Source organism: Geotrypetes seraphini, chromosome 2, assembly GCF_902459505.1.
Source record: "Geotrypetes seraphini chromosome 2, aGeoSer1.1, whole genome shotgun sequence".
Taxonomy (NCBI): domain Eukaryota; kingdom Metazoa; phylum Chordata; class Amphibia; order Gymnophiona; family Dermophiidae; genus Geotrypetes; species Geotrypetes seraphini.
In genome coordinates this window covers 5,453,665-5,471,924 of record NC_047085.1, presented here as the reverse complement: position 1 = coordinate 5,471,924, position 18,260 = coordinate 5,453,665, and the positions used below count along the sequence as shown (strand labels likewise).

Below are 18,260 nucleotides of genomic sequence, written 5' to 3'. Positions count from 1 at the left end.
CACTAGAGGCAAGATCGACCCGAATGAATTCTGGTCCCGCTACGAAACTATCACAAAACAAAATGACGAAACGAACCAAATCATGACCACCTGGATCAAAGACAGCACGAACATACTAAACGAAATAGCCCCCTTAAAAACCAGCAGAATTAGATCCTCAAACCAGGAGGGCTGGTTTGACCTAGAGCTACTACAGGCAAAAAAGGACCTCAGAAAATCGGAGAGACAATGGATCAAATCTGGAACCCAAGAGCACAGAATAGAATGGAGACTTAAACTAAAAAACTACAAAACCCTAACCAAGGATAAACGAAAAAACTTCTATGCCCAAAAAATTGGAAATGTCACAATCAACAGTAGTAACCTCTTCAAACTGGTCAACGATCTTTACAATCTCGAGACAGTTACCGACAACCGGGACGAGGAACCCACACTAACCGCCAACTCCCTAGCCGACTTCTTCAACTCCAAAATACTGAAACTAAGATCTTCGATAACTGCCCCTGCCAATCCCCACGGGGACTTTCCAACCCTCCAAGACAACAACAGTCCCAAACCAGACCCGGGGTTCAGAGCAGACCTAAACTGGGATCAATTCACTACTATCGATTGGCAAGCCTTCAACAAATTCTATAACAAATATACCAACTCCTTCTGTAGACTAGACACCTGCCCCCCTAACGTCATGAAAACGGCTCCAACCCACTTCAAAGCAAATATGCTGGCATGGGTCAACCTCCTACTGTCTACCGGAAGCTTCCCAGCAGAACAAGGCCACATCTCGATCACCCCAATCATAAAAAACACAAAAGAACCACCCAATATCCCGTCCAACTACAGACCGATCGCAAGCATCCCACTATTCACCAAAATAGCAGAAGGGCTGGTTAATGCCGAACTTACCACATACCTTGATAAATTCAATATCCTAAATGACAATCAATCAGGCTTTCGCTCCAACCACAGCACCGAAACCATTATAGCCTCTCTCCTAGACCACCTTCACAAACTCTCACAAACTCTTCAGCCAAGGCTCCAGCGCCTTGATTGTACAACTCGACCTGAGCAGCGCATTCGATCTGGTCGACCACAACATTCTCCTTGACTGCCTCTCCTACATAGGCATCTCAGGCCAGGTCCTTAACTGGTTCCACGGGTTCTTACGGAACAGATCATACAGGGTATTCAAAAATGACGCCTTCTCATATAGCTGGGAGAACTCCTGTGGCGTGCCACAGGGCTCCCCCCTATCTCCCACCCTGTTCAACGTCTACCTCGCCTCCCTAGGAAACCTTCTGCAAAACCTCAAGCTCAAATTTTTTATCTACGCAGATGACATCACTATAATCATCCTGCTAACCAGTTTTACATCAGAGCTCCTTACCTTCCTTTCAAGCATACTCAATCAGATAGAACACTGGATGTTATCATACAGACTAAAACTAAACCCGGATAAAACAAAATTCTTCCTAGCAACCCCCAAAGATAAAATCAAAGACACCACAATTCAAGTAAAAGGATCCGTTTTCCCCCTTGAACACAACCTAAAAATACTCGGCGTCACACTAGACAAACATCTATCCCTCGACAAACACACGGACAATACCGTCAGAAAAAGTATCTCGGTGCTTTGGAAACTCCGCACCATAAAAAAATACTTTGACGAAACTTCATTCCGCCTGCTAGTACAATCCTCCATCCTCAGCATATTGGACTACTGCAATATCATTTACTTAAGCTCCACAAAAAAAAACCATCAGGAGACTCAAAATGATCCAGAACACTGCTGTCCGCCTCATATTCGGCCTGAAAAAATGGGAACACATCACCCCTTTCTACCACAAACTCCATTGGCTGCCATTAGAATCCAGAGTCCTATTCAAATTCGCCTGCTTCTGCTATAAAACAGTATTTGGTTTATCCCCAAGCTACATCATCCCTCACTTCGCCCTAAATCACAGCATCAAGGACTCCCGCAGAATCCAACTATTCGCCTACCCCTCCCTTAAACTCTGCCACTCTAAAAGATTCCTCGACAAAACCCTCGCCTTCCAAGCCACTAAGCTAAACCCATGGTTATCCCAAATGGCCCTCAAGGCCCCCAACTACCTCGGCTTTAGAAAACTACTCAAAACCCGCCTCTTCCAAGACCAGGATCCCAACGCCCCTTCTATCTAACACCCACTCTCCCCTCTACATCCTTCCCTCACCCCCCCCCCTGGCAACTTTGATCAGTTTGTTATTGAACCGCTCATAACCCCGCTCAACTGCTGTAAACCACTTGTAACCTTGTTTAATTGATGTGAACCGCCTAGAACTCTTCCGGGTATGGCGGGATACAAAAATAAAGTTATTATTATTATTATTAAAAGAGACTACGAGGAAAAAAATAGCCAAGGAGGCGAAAAACCTCAAGCCATTCTTTCGATAAGACCCGCGAAGGAAGTGGTGGGACCGTTGGATGACCATTGAATAAAGGGAATGCTAAAGGAAAACAAAGAAATCGCCAACAAACTGAACATATTTTTTTTTTTCGCATCTGTATTTACCGAAGAGGATATACGCAACATACTGGAACCCATCATGCTATATGCTGGAAATGAAGACGGGAAACTGACGGGGTTAATGGTCAGTCTAGAAGAGGTATGCAGGCAGATTGATAGGCTAAAGAACGGATGGCCGTTCCCCGGGACCGGATGGCACCCATCTGAGGGTCATCAAGGAACTGAAAGGGACTATAGCTAAACTGTTTCAACGAATAGCCAAACCTGTCTATCAAATCGGGAAAGATTCCGGAAGACTGGAAGGTGGCGAATTTTACGCCAATCTTCAAAAAAGGTTCAAGGGGAGATCCGGGAAACTACAGACTGGTGAGTCTGACCTCAGTACCAGGAAAGATGGTAGAAGCACTGATAAAGGACCGCATCATTGATCACCTTGACGGACACAGTCTGATGACCAGCCAGCACGGTTTTAGCAAAGGCAGATCTTGTCAGACGAACTTGCTGCACTTCTTCGAGGGAGTAAACAGGCGGAGAGACAAGGGTGACCCGGTTGACATTGTATATCTGGATTTTCAGAAGGCGTTTGACAAAGTTCCACATGAGTGACTATTTTGGAAAATTGCAAGCCATGGAATCGAGGGTGAAATACTCATGTGGATTAAAAACTGGCTGGGTAAATGGACAATACTCAGATTGGAAGAGCGTCACCAGAGGACTGCAGAGGACTGCGAAAATTTGCAAAGGGACTTGAACAAATTAGAAGAATGGGCGGCGAAATGGCAGATGAAGTTCAACATTGAGAAATGTAAAGTATTACATGTGGGGAGCAGAAACTCGAGGTACAACTACACAATGGGAGGGATGTTATTGAATAAGAGTACCCAGGAAAGGGACTTGGGGGGTAATGGTGGACATGACAATGAAGCCGTCGGCATAGTGTGCAGCGGCCGCTAAGAGAGCGAATAGAATGCTTGGTATAATCAAAAAGGGTATTACAGCCAGAACGAAAGAAGTTATCCTGCCGTTGTATCGGGCGATGGTGCGCCCGCATTTGGAGTACTGCGTCCAATATTGGTCGCCGTATCTTAAGAAGGATATGGTGTTAGTCGAGAGGGTTCAGAGGAGAGCGACACGTCTGATAAAAGGTATGAAAAACCTGTCATATTCTGAGAGATTGGAGAAGCTGGGTCTCTTTTCCCTGGAGAAGAGGAGACTTAGAGGAGATATGATAGAGACTTATAGGATCATGAAGGGCATAGAGCAGGGGTGCCCACACTTTTTGGGCTTGCGAGCTACTTTTAAAATGACCAAGTCAAAATGATCTACCAACAATAAAATAAAACACAAAGCACACTGTACGCAGAGAAAATGTTAATTATTTATATTCTGGGTTTTTTTTCAAAGAGATCAAGGCAGATGACTTTATGCAATGTCACTTCAGTAACAACCATACAAAAATAGACAATAGCGGGTTTTAGCGCAGGGAGCTCATAGGCTCCCTGCGCTAAAAAACGCTATTGTGGTTTAGTAAAAGGGGGCCATAGTGCAAAATATAGACTGCAGATTTAAATTCTCAAAATGGCCACATTTTGATCACTAAATTGAAAATAAAATCATTTTTACTACCTTTGTTGTCTGGACATTATTCAAATCTTGTTGGTCTCAGGCTCTGGTTGTCTTCTGATAACTCATTTGCCAGGGTCTCCTGCCCATTTGTTGTTTTCTTCTTTCACCATGCTAACCATCCATCTTCCATCTCTGTCCAACCCTTCTGTTTCCCTTCCCTCCCCCCAAGTCTGGCATCTTTCCTTTTTTTCATCACCATCCACAGATCCACCTGTTCTCAACTACCCTTTCATCCTTCATCTCTCCCTCCTTCCCCACCCCCCAGGATCCACCATCTCTCCCTTTTTCTTCCCAATTACCTTCCTATCCAGTATCTCTATTCCTCCCTCCATACCATCCCTTGTTTCCAACTTCTTCCCTGTCTGTTCCTTCCCTCCCTAAATCCCATTGTCCACCATCTCTCTCCCTCTCCTCTATTTTTAAGACCCATTATTTCTTTTCCCCAAAGTCCGGCATATGTACGTCTCTTTGAACCCCTTCTCTCCCTCCCTCCATGTACTTCTACACCAGGGCCCCCAGAAAAAGAAATGTACATGTGTTTCACTTTACACCCCCCTCCCCCGAAGGCCTGACCCCCCTTGAAGGTCTGCACATTCCCCCCCAAAGGTTGACTCCCCCCCCAGAAGGCCTGCACTACCCCTTGAAGGACTGCACCCCCCCCTCCCGAAGGCCTGCCCTCCCCACAACCATTTACCTAATTCCAGCAGAGAGCAGTCTGCAGAGAGGATTGCTGGTACTTTAGCGATCCTTGCAGGTTGCCATAGGCCTCAGGAGCTGTCTTCCTTCTGCCCCAATCCTGTCTCTGACTCAGAGGAGGGGCAGAACCAGGCAAAGGGAAGACCTGTGGCCTATGGCAACCTGCAAGAATTGCTGAAGTACCACTTGCCACCGGCTGTCTCCCATTCGTCCCCTTTGGAGATCCCCACAGGAACAAGGAAGTTAAATTAATAGAATACTTAGGCACAGGAAAACAAAGAAATGCAGAAGAGACATACCTCCAAGAACTGCCCCATGTGTCACAATGCTCATTAGTGGAACTGAATAAAAAACAGGTACAATGGATTTAGAAGGGGTGCACAGCCGGCCAGGTCCGGGTCATCCTGCCCTTCCTTTCCCCCGGTCCGCGCTCGGGGCTCGCGCCTGCCTAGTCCCGCACCGACGCTCGAATGGTGCCATCAACTCCCGCGAGTCTGGCGATAACCAACAGCACCATTTGGGCGGCGGTACAGGACCAGGCAGGTGCGAGCCCCGAGCGCGGACCGGGGGAAAGGAAGGGCAGGAGGACCGGACGGCTGTGCATCCCTCCAAGCCGTGCACCCGGGGCGGGGGCGAACCGCCCCCACCCCCCTGGTACGCCACTGATTGGGAGGCCGATTTTGGGGGTTTTAAAATTGTATATCGGGCAGCACTAGGCCTCGGCTCTTACCTCAATCATTACAGGCGCTTCTATTTCTTGTGGTGTGCTGAGCTCCATCCCCCACCGACCTTTCACCCCGCTCTTCCAGCACTCTGATTGGCCGGCGTTCTTCAAGAGGCGGGCCAATCAGGATGGGAAAAAAAAGAAGGGAAGAAGGAAACCCGCTCTGCGATCGACTGGGGTCGCCTGAGCGAACGACCTGTCGATCGCGATCGACGTGTTGGGCACCCCTGGCATAGAGAGAGTAAAGAGGGACAGATTTTTCAAACTTTCTAATAATAAAAGAACAAGAGGGCATTCGGAAAAGTTGATAGAAGACAGATTCAAAACAAATGCTAGGAAGTTCTTCTTTACCCAACGTGTGGTGGACACCTGGAATGCGCTTCCAGAGGATGTAATAGGGCAGAGTACGGTACTGGGGTTCAAGAAAGGATTGGACAAATTCCTACTGGAAATGGGGATAGAGGGGTATAGATAGAAGATTACTGCACAGGTCCTGGACCTGTTGGGCCGCCGCGTGAGCGGACTGCTGAGCACGATGGACCTCGGGTCTGACCCAGCAGAGGCATTTCTTATGTTCTTATGTAGTGGAATGCCGCAGGGCTCGATGCTTGGACCCGGGCTCTTCAACATCTTTATAAACAGTCTGGACATTGGTACAAATGAGGTGATTAAATTTGCGGATGATACGCAATTATTCAGAGTAGTGAAGAGGCAGGGAGATTGTGAAGATCTGCAACGTGACATAATCAAGTTTGAGAAATGGGCATCGACATGGCAAATGAGGTTCAACGTGGATAAGTGTAAAGTGATGCATGTCGGTAAGAAAAATCTCATGCACGAATATGGGATATCCGGGGCGGTACTTGGAAGAGACCTCCAGGAAAGAGACTTGGGAGTTCTGATCTTCAAGTCAATGAAGCTGTCTGCGCAATGCGCTGCGGTAGCAAAAAGGGTGAACAGAATGCTAGGAATGATCAAGAAGGGGATCACGAACAGATCAAAGAGGTTATCATGCCACTGTACCGGGCCATAGTGTGCCCTCACCTGGAGTACTGCGTCTAGCACTGGTTGCCGTACACGAAGAAGGGCACGGTACTACTCGAAAGGGTCCAGAGAAGAGTGACTAAAATGGTTAAGGGACTGGAGGAGTTGCCGTGCAATGAAAGATTGGAGAAACTGGGCCTCTTCTCCCTTGAAAAGAGGAGACTGAGAGGGGACATGATCAAAACATTCAAAATACTGAAGGGAATAAACTTACCGTATTTTCACGTAGATAACGCGCACCCGTGTAAAACGCGCATGGGTATAGCGCGCGAAAACCACAAATTTATGTACAGAAATTTTTACATACCGCACACACCCGTATACCACGCATGCTGCCCGACTCTCCTTTCGCCCGCCCCGACTCTCCTCTGGCCACCCCGACTCTCCTTTCGCTCGCCCCGACTCTCCTCTCCCCCTTGAAGTCCTGTCCCCACCCTGAAAGCCTGATGCCCCCCCGACATCCGATTCACCTCCCCCCCCGCAGGACCGCTCGCACCCCCACCCTGAAGGACCGCTCGCATGCACCCGAACCCCCACCCCGAAGGACCACTCGCACGCACTCCCACCCGCACCCCCACCCTGAAGGACCGCTCGCACCCCCACAGCCTCCCGACCCCCCCCCCCATCATGTAGAAGCTCCTACCGGTGTCCTGCTGCTTCCTCTTGGCGGTCCCGACTCCCCGACACGATCGGGGCAAGAGGGAGCTCAAGCCCTCTTGCCCCAGCCAACCGCGGCACCCCCGACACGATCAGGGCAAGAGGGAGCTCAAGCCCTCTTGCCCCAGCCAACCGCGGCACCCCCGACACGATCGGGGCAAAAGGGAGGCCAAGCCTTGTTGCCCCGCCAACTCCCCGACAATATCGGGCCAGGAGGGAGCCCAAGTCCTCCTGGCCCTGGCGACCCCCCCCCTCTAGTTGTTCGGGCCAGGCCCTCCTGCCCTCGACGCAAACCCCCCTCCCCCCAACGACCGCCCCCCCAGCCGACCCGCGACCCCCCTGGCCGACTCCCACCCCCTTCCCCGTACCTTTGTGTAGTTGGCCGGACAGACGGGAGCCAAACCCGCCTGTCCGACAGGCAGCCAACGATGGAATGAGGCCGGATTGGCCCATCCATCCCAAAGCTCCGCCTACTGGTGGGGCCTAAGGCGCCTGGGCCAATCAGAATAGGCCCGGGAGCCTTAGGTCCCTCCTGGGGGCTGGGCCTTGGGCACATGGTCGGATTGGGCCCATGTACCTCAGGCCCCGCCCCCAGGTGGGACCTAAGGCTCCCGGGCCTATTCTGATTGGCCCAGGCGCCTTAGGCCCCACCAGTAGGCGGAGCTTTGGGACGGATGGGCCAATCCGGCCTCATTCCGTTATTGGCTGCCTGCCGGACAGGCGAGTTTGACTCCCGTCTGTCCGGCCAACTACACAAAGGTACGGGGAAGGGGGGTGGGGGTGTCGTGGGGGTCGGCCAGGGGGGTCACGGGTCGGCTGGGGGGGCGGTCGGAGGTTCTTGGGGGGGGGGCGGTCGTTGGGGGGAGGGGGGTCTGGGATCCCTCCTGCCTGTAATGTAGTGCGGGGTGGGGGTAGAGGGTCGCTGTGGCCAGGAGGGTTTGGGCTCCCTCCTGGCCCGAACAACTAGCGGGGGGGGTCGCCAGGGCCAGGAGGACTTGGGCTCCCTCCTGGCCCGATATTGTCGGGGAGTTGGGGAGTCGGCGGGGCAAGAGGGCTTGGGCTCCCTTTTGCCCCGATCGTGTCGGGGAGTTGGGGGGGCAAGAGGGCTTGAGCTCCCTCTTGCCCCGATCGAGTCGGGGGTGCCGCGGTTGGCTGGGGCAAGAGGGCTTGAGCTCCCTCTTGCCCCGATCATGTCGGGTGTCGGGACCGCCAAGAGGAAGCAGCAGGACACCGGTAGGAGCTTCTACATGATGGGGGGGGTCGGGAGGCTGTGGGGATGGGAGCGGTCCTTCAGGGTGGGGGTGCGGGTGCGTGCGAGCGGTCCTTCGGGGTGGGGTGCGAGCGGTCCTGCGGGGGGGGTGATTCGGACGTCGGGGGGGGGGAACTATGTAAAAAAAATTTTGTACAATGCGCTCACGCGTATAACGTGCAAGGGTATGCGCGGTACGTAAAAACCACGTATAATGCGCGCGTTATATGCGAGAAAATACGGTAGTAGAAAAGGACAGACTGTTCACCCTCTCCAAGGTAGGGAGAACGAGAGAGCACTCTCTAAAGTTGAAAGGGGATAGATTCCGTACAAACGTAAGGAAGTTCCTCTTCACCCAGAGAGTGGTGGAAAAGTGGAACGCTCTTCTGGAGTCTGTTATAGGGGAAAACACCCTCCAGGGTTTCAAGACATAGTTGGACAAGTTCCTGCTAAACTGGAACGTACGCAGGTGAGGCTGAACTCATTTAGAGCACTGGTCTTTGACCTGAGGGCCGCCACGTGAGCGGACTGCTGAGCAGGATAGACCACTGGTCTCACCCAGCAGCAGCAGCAGCAATTCTTATGTTCTTATGTTCCACTCTAACCATGGAACCTCAAATATCTAGTCTCCAAAAGAAATCCCTCTACACCCTGAGACAACTAAGACTAATCAGTCTATACTTTCACCAACACCACTTTGCCTTAATCGTACAACTGATGATCCTACCACAACTGGACTACTGCAACGCTATCTATATGAGAATCAACCCTGCTCTAATTCACAAAATGCAACTTATCCAAAATACTGCCATAAGACTTATCTTCAACCTGAGAAAATACGACTCAGTCACAACCTTCATCAAACAATTGCATTAGCTACCCATCCCATCACGAATAACATTCAAAATATCTTGCATCATTCACCGCATACTTTATGGAAACTCTGCTGCCCCACTTATCCATCTCTTCTCAATGGTCAACTTCTTGAAGACCCCTCAACTGGATGCTACTAAATCTCCCATCCACAAAAGATCTTCACTACAAACGAGTTTTCCACTCCATGCTTACCTTTCTAGGAATAAAAACTGGAATGGCCTTACAGAAATGACTAGAACTGAACCTTGCCACATCATCTTCTGAAGAAAACTGAAAGCCCATCTGTTTGACACTTAATCTCCTTTATCCTCTCCTCTTTTCCTCCCCTTTCCCTTTCCCCTCCCACCTCCCCTCCTCCCTCTTTTCTCTCCCCTTCCTCTCCTTCATACCTATCCACCTCCCCTCTCTTTCTCCCTCCCCATCCTCTCCCCTCTTGCCCTCTTAAAGTCGCCTTGAGCCTGTATAGGTATGAGCGACGCACATATGGAAGATTAGATTAGATTAAAAGGTGAAGTGAAAGTGGCTATTGGAGTCAAAAAAAATCCTTTAAAGAAAGGAAAAAAGATCCGAATGAAGAAAATAGGAAGAAACAAGCACTGGAAAGTTAGATGTGTAAAGCATTGATAAAGACAACTAGGAAAGAATATGAAGAGAAACTTGCAAAAGAGGCAAAAACTCATAGCAATTTTTTATAGGTACATCAGAAGCAGAAAAACCTGTGGGGAAATCAATGGGACCATTGGATGATCAAGGAGTGAAAGGGGCACTTAAGGAGGATAAGGACATAGCAGAAAGACTGAATGAATTTTTTGCTTTGGTCTTTACGGAAGAAAATGTAAGAGATCTACCTGAACCGGAAATGGTTTTCAAGAGTGATGATGTGGAGAAACTGAAATAAATCTCGGTGAATCTGGTAGATGTACTAAGCCAAATTGACAAGTTAAGAAGTGATACATCACTAGAACCGGTTGGTATACATCCCAGGGTATTAAAAGAACTCAAAAATGAAATTGCTGATCTGCTATTAGTTATGTAGCCTGTCGCTAAAATCGTCTGTATTACCTGAAGATTGGAGGGTGGCCAATGTTACACCGATTTTTAAAAAGGGCTCCAGGGGAGATCTGTGAAATTACAGACCGGTAATTACAGACCTCACTACAGTATCTGGCAAAATGGTAGAAACAATTATAAAAAATAAAATTGTGGAACACGTAGACAAACATGATTTAATGAGACGGAGTCAGCATGGGTTCAGCTGAGGGAAATCTTGCCTCACAAATTTGCTTGACTTCTTTGAAGGTATGAATAAACATCTGGATAAAGGTGAGCTGGTTGATATAGTATATCTAGATTTTCAGAAAGCTTTTGATAAAGTTCCTCACAAGAAGCTCCTTAGAAAGCATCATGGGATAGGTGGCAAAGTTCAGTTGTTGATTAGGAATTGGTTATCGGATAGAAACAGAGGGTAGGGTTAAATGGTCATTTTTCTCAATGGAGGAGAGTAAACAGTGGAGTGCCACAGGGGTCTATACTGGGACCGGTGCTATTTAACTTATTTAGAAATGATCTGGAAATTGGAACGACGAGTGAGGTGATTAAATTTGCAGATGACACCAAACTGTTCAAAGTTGTTAAAACGCATGCAGATTGTGAAAAATTTCGGGTGGACCTTAGGAAATTGGAAGACTGGGCGTCCAAATGGCAGATGAAATTTAATGTGGACAAATGAAAAATGACGCACATTGGGAAGAATAGCCTGAATCACAGTTACCGGATGCTAGGGTCCACCTTGGGGATTAGTGCTCAAGAAAAGGATCTGGGTGTCATCATAGATAATACGATGAAATCTTCTGTCCAATGTGCGGCAGCAGCCAAAAAAGCAAATAGGATGCTAGGAATTATTAAAAAAAGGGATGGTTAACAAGACTAAGAATGTTATAGAGGTAACACTAGAAGCTATCTGGGACCTGGTTGCAAATGTTCCAAAACTAATAAAACCTCAATTTATTCAAATAGAGGAGAAAATAAAAGTTCATGATAAGGATATTCAGGTTTTGAAATTGGAAACAATAGAGTTTAAAAAAGAAATTATCAGCATTAACCAAGAGTCATCTAAGACCAAACAGATTCATGAAACACTAATTAAAGATAACACTAATCTCAGGAGGAAGCTTGAATCTTTGGAAAACATTTCCCGTAGTAATAACCTAAGATTGGTGAATTTTCCTAAGGTCTTAATGATTACTCCTCGGGAGATGCTAAAAAATATATGTTGGAAATTTTGGGATTGTCTGAGGAAATGATACCACCTTTTACACATGTTTATTATCTTCCTAATAATCAACGGAAACAACAGCAAGAGGTTGTCCAGGAAAATTTGGATGTATCCATCTTATTGGAATCATCGAATAGTGAAAAGGCAGAGCCTGCAACTTTATTATTAACAGTGGCTTTGGCCCCTGATAAAAACTGGTTACTGAGACTCTTCTTTAAATACAAACAGAAACAATTTTTGGGAATGCAGATACAAATGTATCCAGATCTTGCCAGAAAGCACAGGCGGAAGAACAAATGGATAAAAATGTAAAAAAGGGAGATAAAAATTTTTTCAGATATATTAGTGAAAGGAGGAAGATAAAAAATGGAATTGCTAGGCTAAAAAATGCTGGGAACAAATATGTGGAGAGTGATGAGGAGAAAGCAAATGTGCTAAACAAATACTTCTGTTCTGTGTTCACAGAAGAAAATCCTGGAGAAGGACCAAGACTGTCTGGCAAAGTTACATGAGAAAATGGAGTAGATTCTGCGCCGTTCACGGAGGAGGGTGTTTATGAGCAACTTGAAAAACTGAAGGTGGACAAAGCGATGGGACCAGACGCGATCCATCCCAGGATACTAAGGGAGCTCAGAGAGGTTCTGGCGAGTCCTATTAAAGACTTGTTTAACAAATCTCTGGAGACGGGAGTGATTCCTGGGGATTGGAGGAGAGCGGATGTGGTCCCTATTCATAAAAGTGGTCACAGGGATAAGCAGGAAACTACAGGCCGGTGAGCCTCACTTCGGTTGTTGGAAAGAAAGGATAGTGTACTTCCTTGAATCTAATGGGTTACAGGATCCGAGGCAACATGGCTTTACAAAAGGTAAATCGTGCCAAACGAACCTATTGAATTTTTTGATTGGGTGACTAGAGAGCTGGATCGAGGACATATGCTAGATGTAATTTACTTGGATTTCAGCAAAGCCTTTGATACCGTTCCTCATAGGAGGCTGTTGAACAAACTTGAAGGGCTGAAGTTAGGACCCAAAGTGGTGAACTGGGTCAGAAACTGGCTGTCGGACAGACGCCAGAGGGTGGTGGTTAATGGAAGTCGCTCGAAGGAAGGAAAGGTGACTAGTGGAGTCCCTCAGGGTTCGGTGCTAGGGCCAATCCTGTTCAATATGTTTGTAAGTGACATTGCTGAAGGGTTAGAAGGAAAAGTGTGCCTTTTTGCAGGTGATACCAAGATTTGTAACATAGTAGACACCGAAGAGGGAGTGGAAAATATGAAAAAGGATCTGCAAAAGTTAGAGGAATGGTCTAATGCCTGGCAACTAAAATGCAATGCAAAGAAATGCAGAGTAATGCATTTGGGGATTAATAATAGGAAGGAACCGTATATGCTGGGAGGAGAGAAGCTGATATGCACGGACGGGGAGAGGGACCTTGGGGTGATAGTGTCCGAAGATCTAAAGGCGAAAAAACAGTGTGACAAGGCAGTGGCTGCTGCCAGAAGGATGCTGGGCTGTATAAAGAGAGGCGTAGTCAGTAGAAGGAAGAAGGTGTTGATGCCCCTGTATAGGTCATTAGTAAGGCCCCACTTGGAGTATTGTGTTCAGTTTTAGAGACCGTATCTGGTGAAGGACATAAGAAGACTTGAGGCGGTCCAGAGGAGGGCGATGAAAATGATAGGAGGCTTGCGCCAGAAGACGTATGAGGAGAGATTGGAAGCCCTGAATATGTATACCCTAGAGGAAAGGAGAGACAGGGGAGATATGATTCAGACGTTCAAATACTTAAAGGATATTAACGTAGAACAAAATCTTTTCCAGAGAAAGAAAAATGGTAAAACCAGAGGACATAATTTGAGGTTGAGGGGTTTTAGATTCAGGGGCAATGTTAGGAAATTCTACTTTACGGAGAGGGTAGTGGATGCCTGGAATGCGCTCCCGAGAGAGATGGTGGAGAGTAAAACTGTGACTGAGTTCAAAGAAGCGTGGGATGAACACAGGATTTAGAATCAGAAAATAATATTAAATATTGAACTAAGGCCAGTACTGGGCAGACTTGCATGGTCTGTGTCTGTTTATGGCCGTTTGGTGGAGGATGGGCTGGGGAGGGTTTCAATGTCTGGGAGGATGTAGATGGGCTGGAGTAAGTCTTAACAGAGATTTCGGCAGTTGGAACCCAAGCACAGTACCGGGTAAAGCTTTGGATTCTTGCCCAGAAATAGCTAAGAAAAAATTAAAAAATTTAAATTGAATCAGGTTGGGCAGACTGGATGGACCATTCGGGTCTTTATCTGCCCTCATCTACTATGTTACTATGAGATACCCAGAGACGTTGTAAAGAATTTCTATTATTAAAACCAGGGGTGTTAGCCTTAGGGGCAACCTTTTATTTACGCCACCCTTGCAAATATATAGGGGCTCATAATCAAAAGAAAAAAACGTCTAAAAAGTGGCCTACAAGTACCCATAATCAAAGCTGGCTTTAGACATATGCCTCTAAATGCACAGAGAGAAAAAAGGCGTTTTTAGAGGAGGGGAAAGGGCGGGCGATGGGCGGGAGGTGGGCTGACCTAGACCTAGGCGTGCAGCAGGTATAACCAAAACTTTAGGCAGGTTGCCTAGTTGGCACTTATACGTTTTCGACTTAGACCAAGTAAAACCAGATATAAGTGCCGAAAAGGGGCCGCTGAGCTGATCGTGGCTGGTGCGATCAGTTCAGCGGCCTGGCAACTTACCTCCCCCCCCACCACCACCACCGCAACCATCGCGGCAGGAGAGATGCCTCATCTCCCATAACGCGATGCGATCACCCCTCTACCCGAACTGCCGCGACCTGTGGCAGGAGAGATGCCCAATCTCTCCTGCTGCGGGTTGTGGCAGTTCGGGTACAGGAGTGATTACATCGCGGCAGGGGAGATGGCCAATCTCTCCTGCCGCGATACATCACCCCCCCATACACACACACACACTATCGGGGCAGGAGGGAGCCCAAGCCCTCCTGCCCCGCGGCCCCCCCCCGAACCTCCGATTATGTTCAGGGCAGGAGGGAGCCCAAGCCCTCCTGCCCCGCATTCCCCCCAATTACGTTCGGGGCAGGAGGGAGCCCAAGTTATAAAATCTTACTTTTAACCTTTACATCAAGATTAAATAATCAACCAGAGTTTAACAGACTTATGAATATAAATGTTGATATTTATCTGACCCTCGAAGACCCCCTAGCAGTCCATGAACCCCAGGTTAGGAACCCCTGGTCTAGTACATTGTTACTCTTACTATGATCTCTCCTTTAGTATCAGTGTATGTCAATAACTTTATTAGCCCGAGTTTGATGTGTCTCACTTTGAATTCTTTTGTGTATTTTTCAGCTACAACCCCGATTTGGATTCTGATCCTTTTGGAGAGGAGGGCAGCCTTTGGTCCTTTAACTACTTTTTCTATAACAAGAAACTGAAAAGGATTGTCTTCTTCACCTGCCGCTCTATTAGGTCAGTCTTTGGAAAAGGGACTTTGTTGAACCTTAAATAACTCATCTTTTTCTCAAAATATTGGTTATGTTGAGGTCCCCTGTAGAGACAGGATGCCCAGGTGCTGAGTTAATTATATTGAGCTGTATTCCTAGTTTTCAGCTTAGAAACCAGGTACAAAATGTAGCATTATATGCATTTCGTACGTTTCTCCTGTATAGACAGGGATTAGAAGATGTAACTGAACCAAAAATTCATACACACCAAGAAGTCATGCCATACTTCGAGCCTCTGCATGTTCCAAGCAAAGCTTCCAACTTGCTCTTGTTAAATGGTTAGAGCCATGCCCGCCACTTTATGTGGGCCCCAATCACCAGTGCTTAAATGCAGGTTGTCAAGTCTCCACTGTACCAGCCATAATAGGCAACCAAACAAGATGGAGTCTTGGTTATAACCATGTATCATCCCCAAGTATTGCTGACAGTATTCTACCTACCAATCTTTATCCCAGGACAAGCAGGCGTGATATTCTCACATGTGGGTGACATCATCTACGGAGCCCCAGCGCGGACAGCTTTTCAAACAAACTTGATTGAAGTTTCAAGTTTGCTACACTGCACCACGCATGTGCATGCCTTCCCCACACATCCCCACCTCGTGGTCCTCAGTTCAGTTTTTTCCGCGGAGCCAGAAGCCCTGTGGAAATTGTGCTCTTCGAATTTAGCCTTCTGACACCGCGGCTGTGTGTTATTTCACGGTCGCTGTGCTTAAATTGCTTTTCTTTCTTTCTTTTCTTTAAGTTTCCGTCGAAAAAAACAACAACAAAAAAACACTTTTTTGGTTCGGCTCCAGGGGCTCCCGGTAGCCGCGGCCGCGGGACCTCGTTCGTTCCCGTCTGGGTTTTGTGTCCATGTCCCGTCCCTTGACGGGCTTTAAAAAGTGCACCCGGTGCGATCGGTTACTCTCAATTACCGATCCTCACCGGTGGTGCTTGGTCTGTTTGGGCCCTGAGCATCCTACCGAGTCCTGTGACAGGTGCTCAACTTTTCAGTCTAGAGCTCTCCGCCGACGCCATACCCGGATAGCGGAGCTCTTCTCTGCGGACCCTGCGGTGGGGAAGGCCTCGACGTCGGCTTCGGCCCCGGCCTCGACCTCGGCCTCCGGTCCCCCGACCTCGCCTCGGCCCTCGACTTCATCCAAGCCTGCTGCCTCGACCAAGCCTGCTTCGGGTAAGTCCTCGCTTCCATTCTCGACTCCAGGGTCAGCGAAGAAGCCATCCTCGGGCTCCTCGACTGCGGGTGGGTCGTCCTCTGCCCCGCCCCAAGTTGCAAAGCCCAGTGCCCCGAGGGAATACTCGAGACCGAGGTCGCCCTCCAGGGAGCACTCCTCAGCCCCGGACCTGCCTGCCATGATGGGGGTTCCGGTCTTCCAGGACTTGCTCCGAGCGCCGATTGCCTCGGAGCTGTCCGGGGCCCTCGCACACCTGCAGCAGGCTTCGGCCTCGACTGTCTCGGCCTCGGCGGCCTCAGTCTCAGTGCCTTCGGCTTTGGACCCCGGGGGTTGGCTGTCCTCGACCCCGACCTTGCCCTCAGCCTCGATCTCGGTTGACCAGCCTGAGAGGAGTGTCAGGCCTCGGGACAAGGTGCGTCGGGTTCGGAGGATCTCTTCCACGTCCTCTTCATCGAGGTCCTCCCGGGGCTCCTCGCCCTCGGGTTGGCCTCGAACGAGGCGTCGACCGAGGAAACCTAAGCGTTCTCGCGCTTCCCCTCGGAGACGTGGTCGCTCCTCGCCGACCGGGGGTGAGACATTACGTGTCTCAGAGCTCCGCCTCGACAATCCGAGGCTCTTCCGCTCCCCTGGGGGAAGGGGTTCGAGAGAATCCTCGCCGAGACGGAGGGGAAGGACCTCGGTCCCTTATACCCCGGGGACTTCCCCCAAGGGCTCCTCGGGGCATAGGCGGTCCCCGACCCCTTCGAGGTCCCTCGGCACAGCCTCCTGGGGATCGGGGTCTGGTAGGGAGCCTAGGTATTCCCGCGAGGCCTCCCCCTCTTTCTTGGCGGCTCGGACCTCGCGTACTCCTTCCCCGCCGGCTAGGCCCTCGTCCTTCTCAAAATTCGTCCAGGATATGGCGCGGGCCTTGGACCTGGACTTGCTTGCTGGGTCTCAGTATACGAAGGAGTTTTTGGAGGAACAAGATCTGCCCACTCCCCTGAGAGAAACTCCTCGTCTGCCTCTCAATAAAGTCCTCCACCAGACCTTCCTGAGAAATTTAGACTCCCCTCTTACAGTCACAGCGGTGCCTTCTAAGATGGAGTCCAAGTACCGGACCATACCATGGAAGGGCTTCGATAAGGCACAACTGTCCCACCAGTCGTTGCTGGTGGAGTTGGCGCTGAAAAAGTCGCAACCCGCTAAGGTTTCGGCGGCGGTCCCGCCCGGACGGGAGGGGCGGACCCTGGACAAGTTTGGTCGTCGCCTCTTTTCTAACTCATTAATGGCTACCAGGGTCCTTAATTACGCCTTTACATTCTCCTCTTATCTCCGGAGCATGGTCAAGGACTTGCCCCGTTATCAAGGAGTCATGCCGGATTCCCACAAGGAGGGTTTTGCCACGTTCATGTCCAACTTATCCCAGCTGCACCTGTACTTGTTTCACTGTCTACGACGCATTTGAACTGGCCTCCAGGGTATCCGCCTTTGCTGTGGCGATGCGCAGGCTCGCCTGGTTACGTACCCTGGACATGGACCCGAACTTGCAGGAACGTCTGGCCAATCTACCCTGTGTTGGCTCTGAGTTATTTGATGAGTCCCTGGAGGCGGCGACCAAACGGCTGTCGGAACAGGAGCGCTCTCTTGCCTCCTTGGTCCGTCCTAAACCTCGGGCCCCGCCGCAGAAGCCATTCCGACCTCCCCCGAGGAGATACCCCCAGAAGTCCACGCCGGCCTTCTCGAGACCTCCGCCCCGGCGCCCCCCGCAACAAGGCAGGGGAGTCCAACCAAAACCTCAGGCGCAGGGGGCGTCTAAGCCAGCGCCGTCTTTTTGACGTGATGCGCGGATGGGGGCGGGCCCCCTCCGCACTCTCGCCGAACCCCCTTCCGATCGGGGGTCGGCTCCGGGCCTTTTATGCGGCCTGGACGAGTATCACATCAGA

General features: G+C 49.5%; 1 protein-coding gene across 8 annotated transcripts in view; it reads left to right on the top strand.

Moving 5' to 3' along the window:
* MAF1 (MAF1 homolog, negative regulator of RNA polymerase III) overlaps positions 1-18,260 on the top strand; it is a 113,645-nt gene that overhangs the window by 59,099 nt on the left and 36,286 nt on the right. For all 8 annotated transcript variants that reach the window (XM_033933247.1, XM_033933245.1, XM_033933246.1 and 5 more), the window contains one exon: positions 15,010-15,129. In XM_033933247.1, the coding sequence (XP_033789138.1) occupies positions 15,010-15,129 (120 nt within the window). The remainder of the gene's footprint in view (positions 1-15,009; positions 15,130-18,260) is intronic.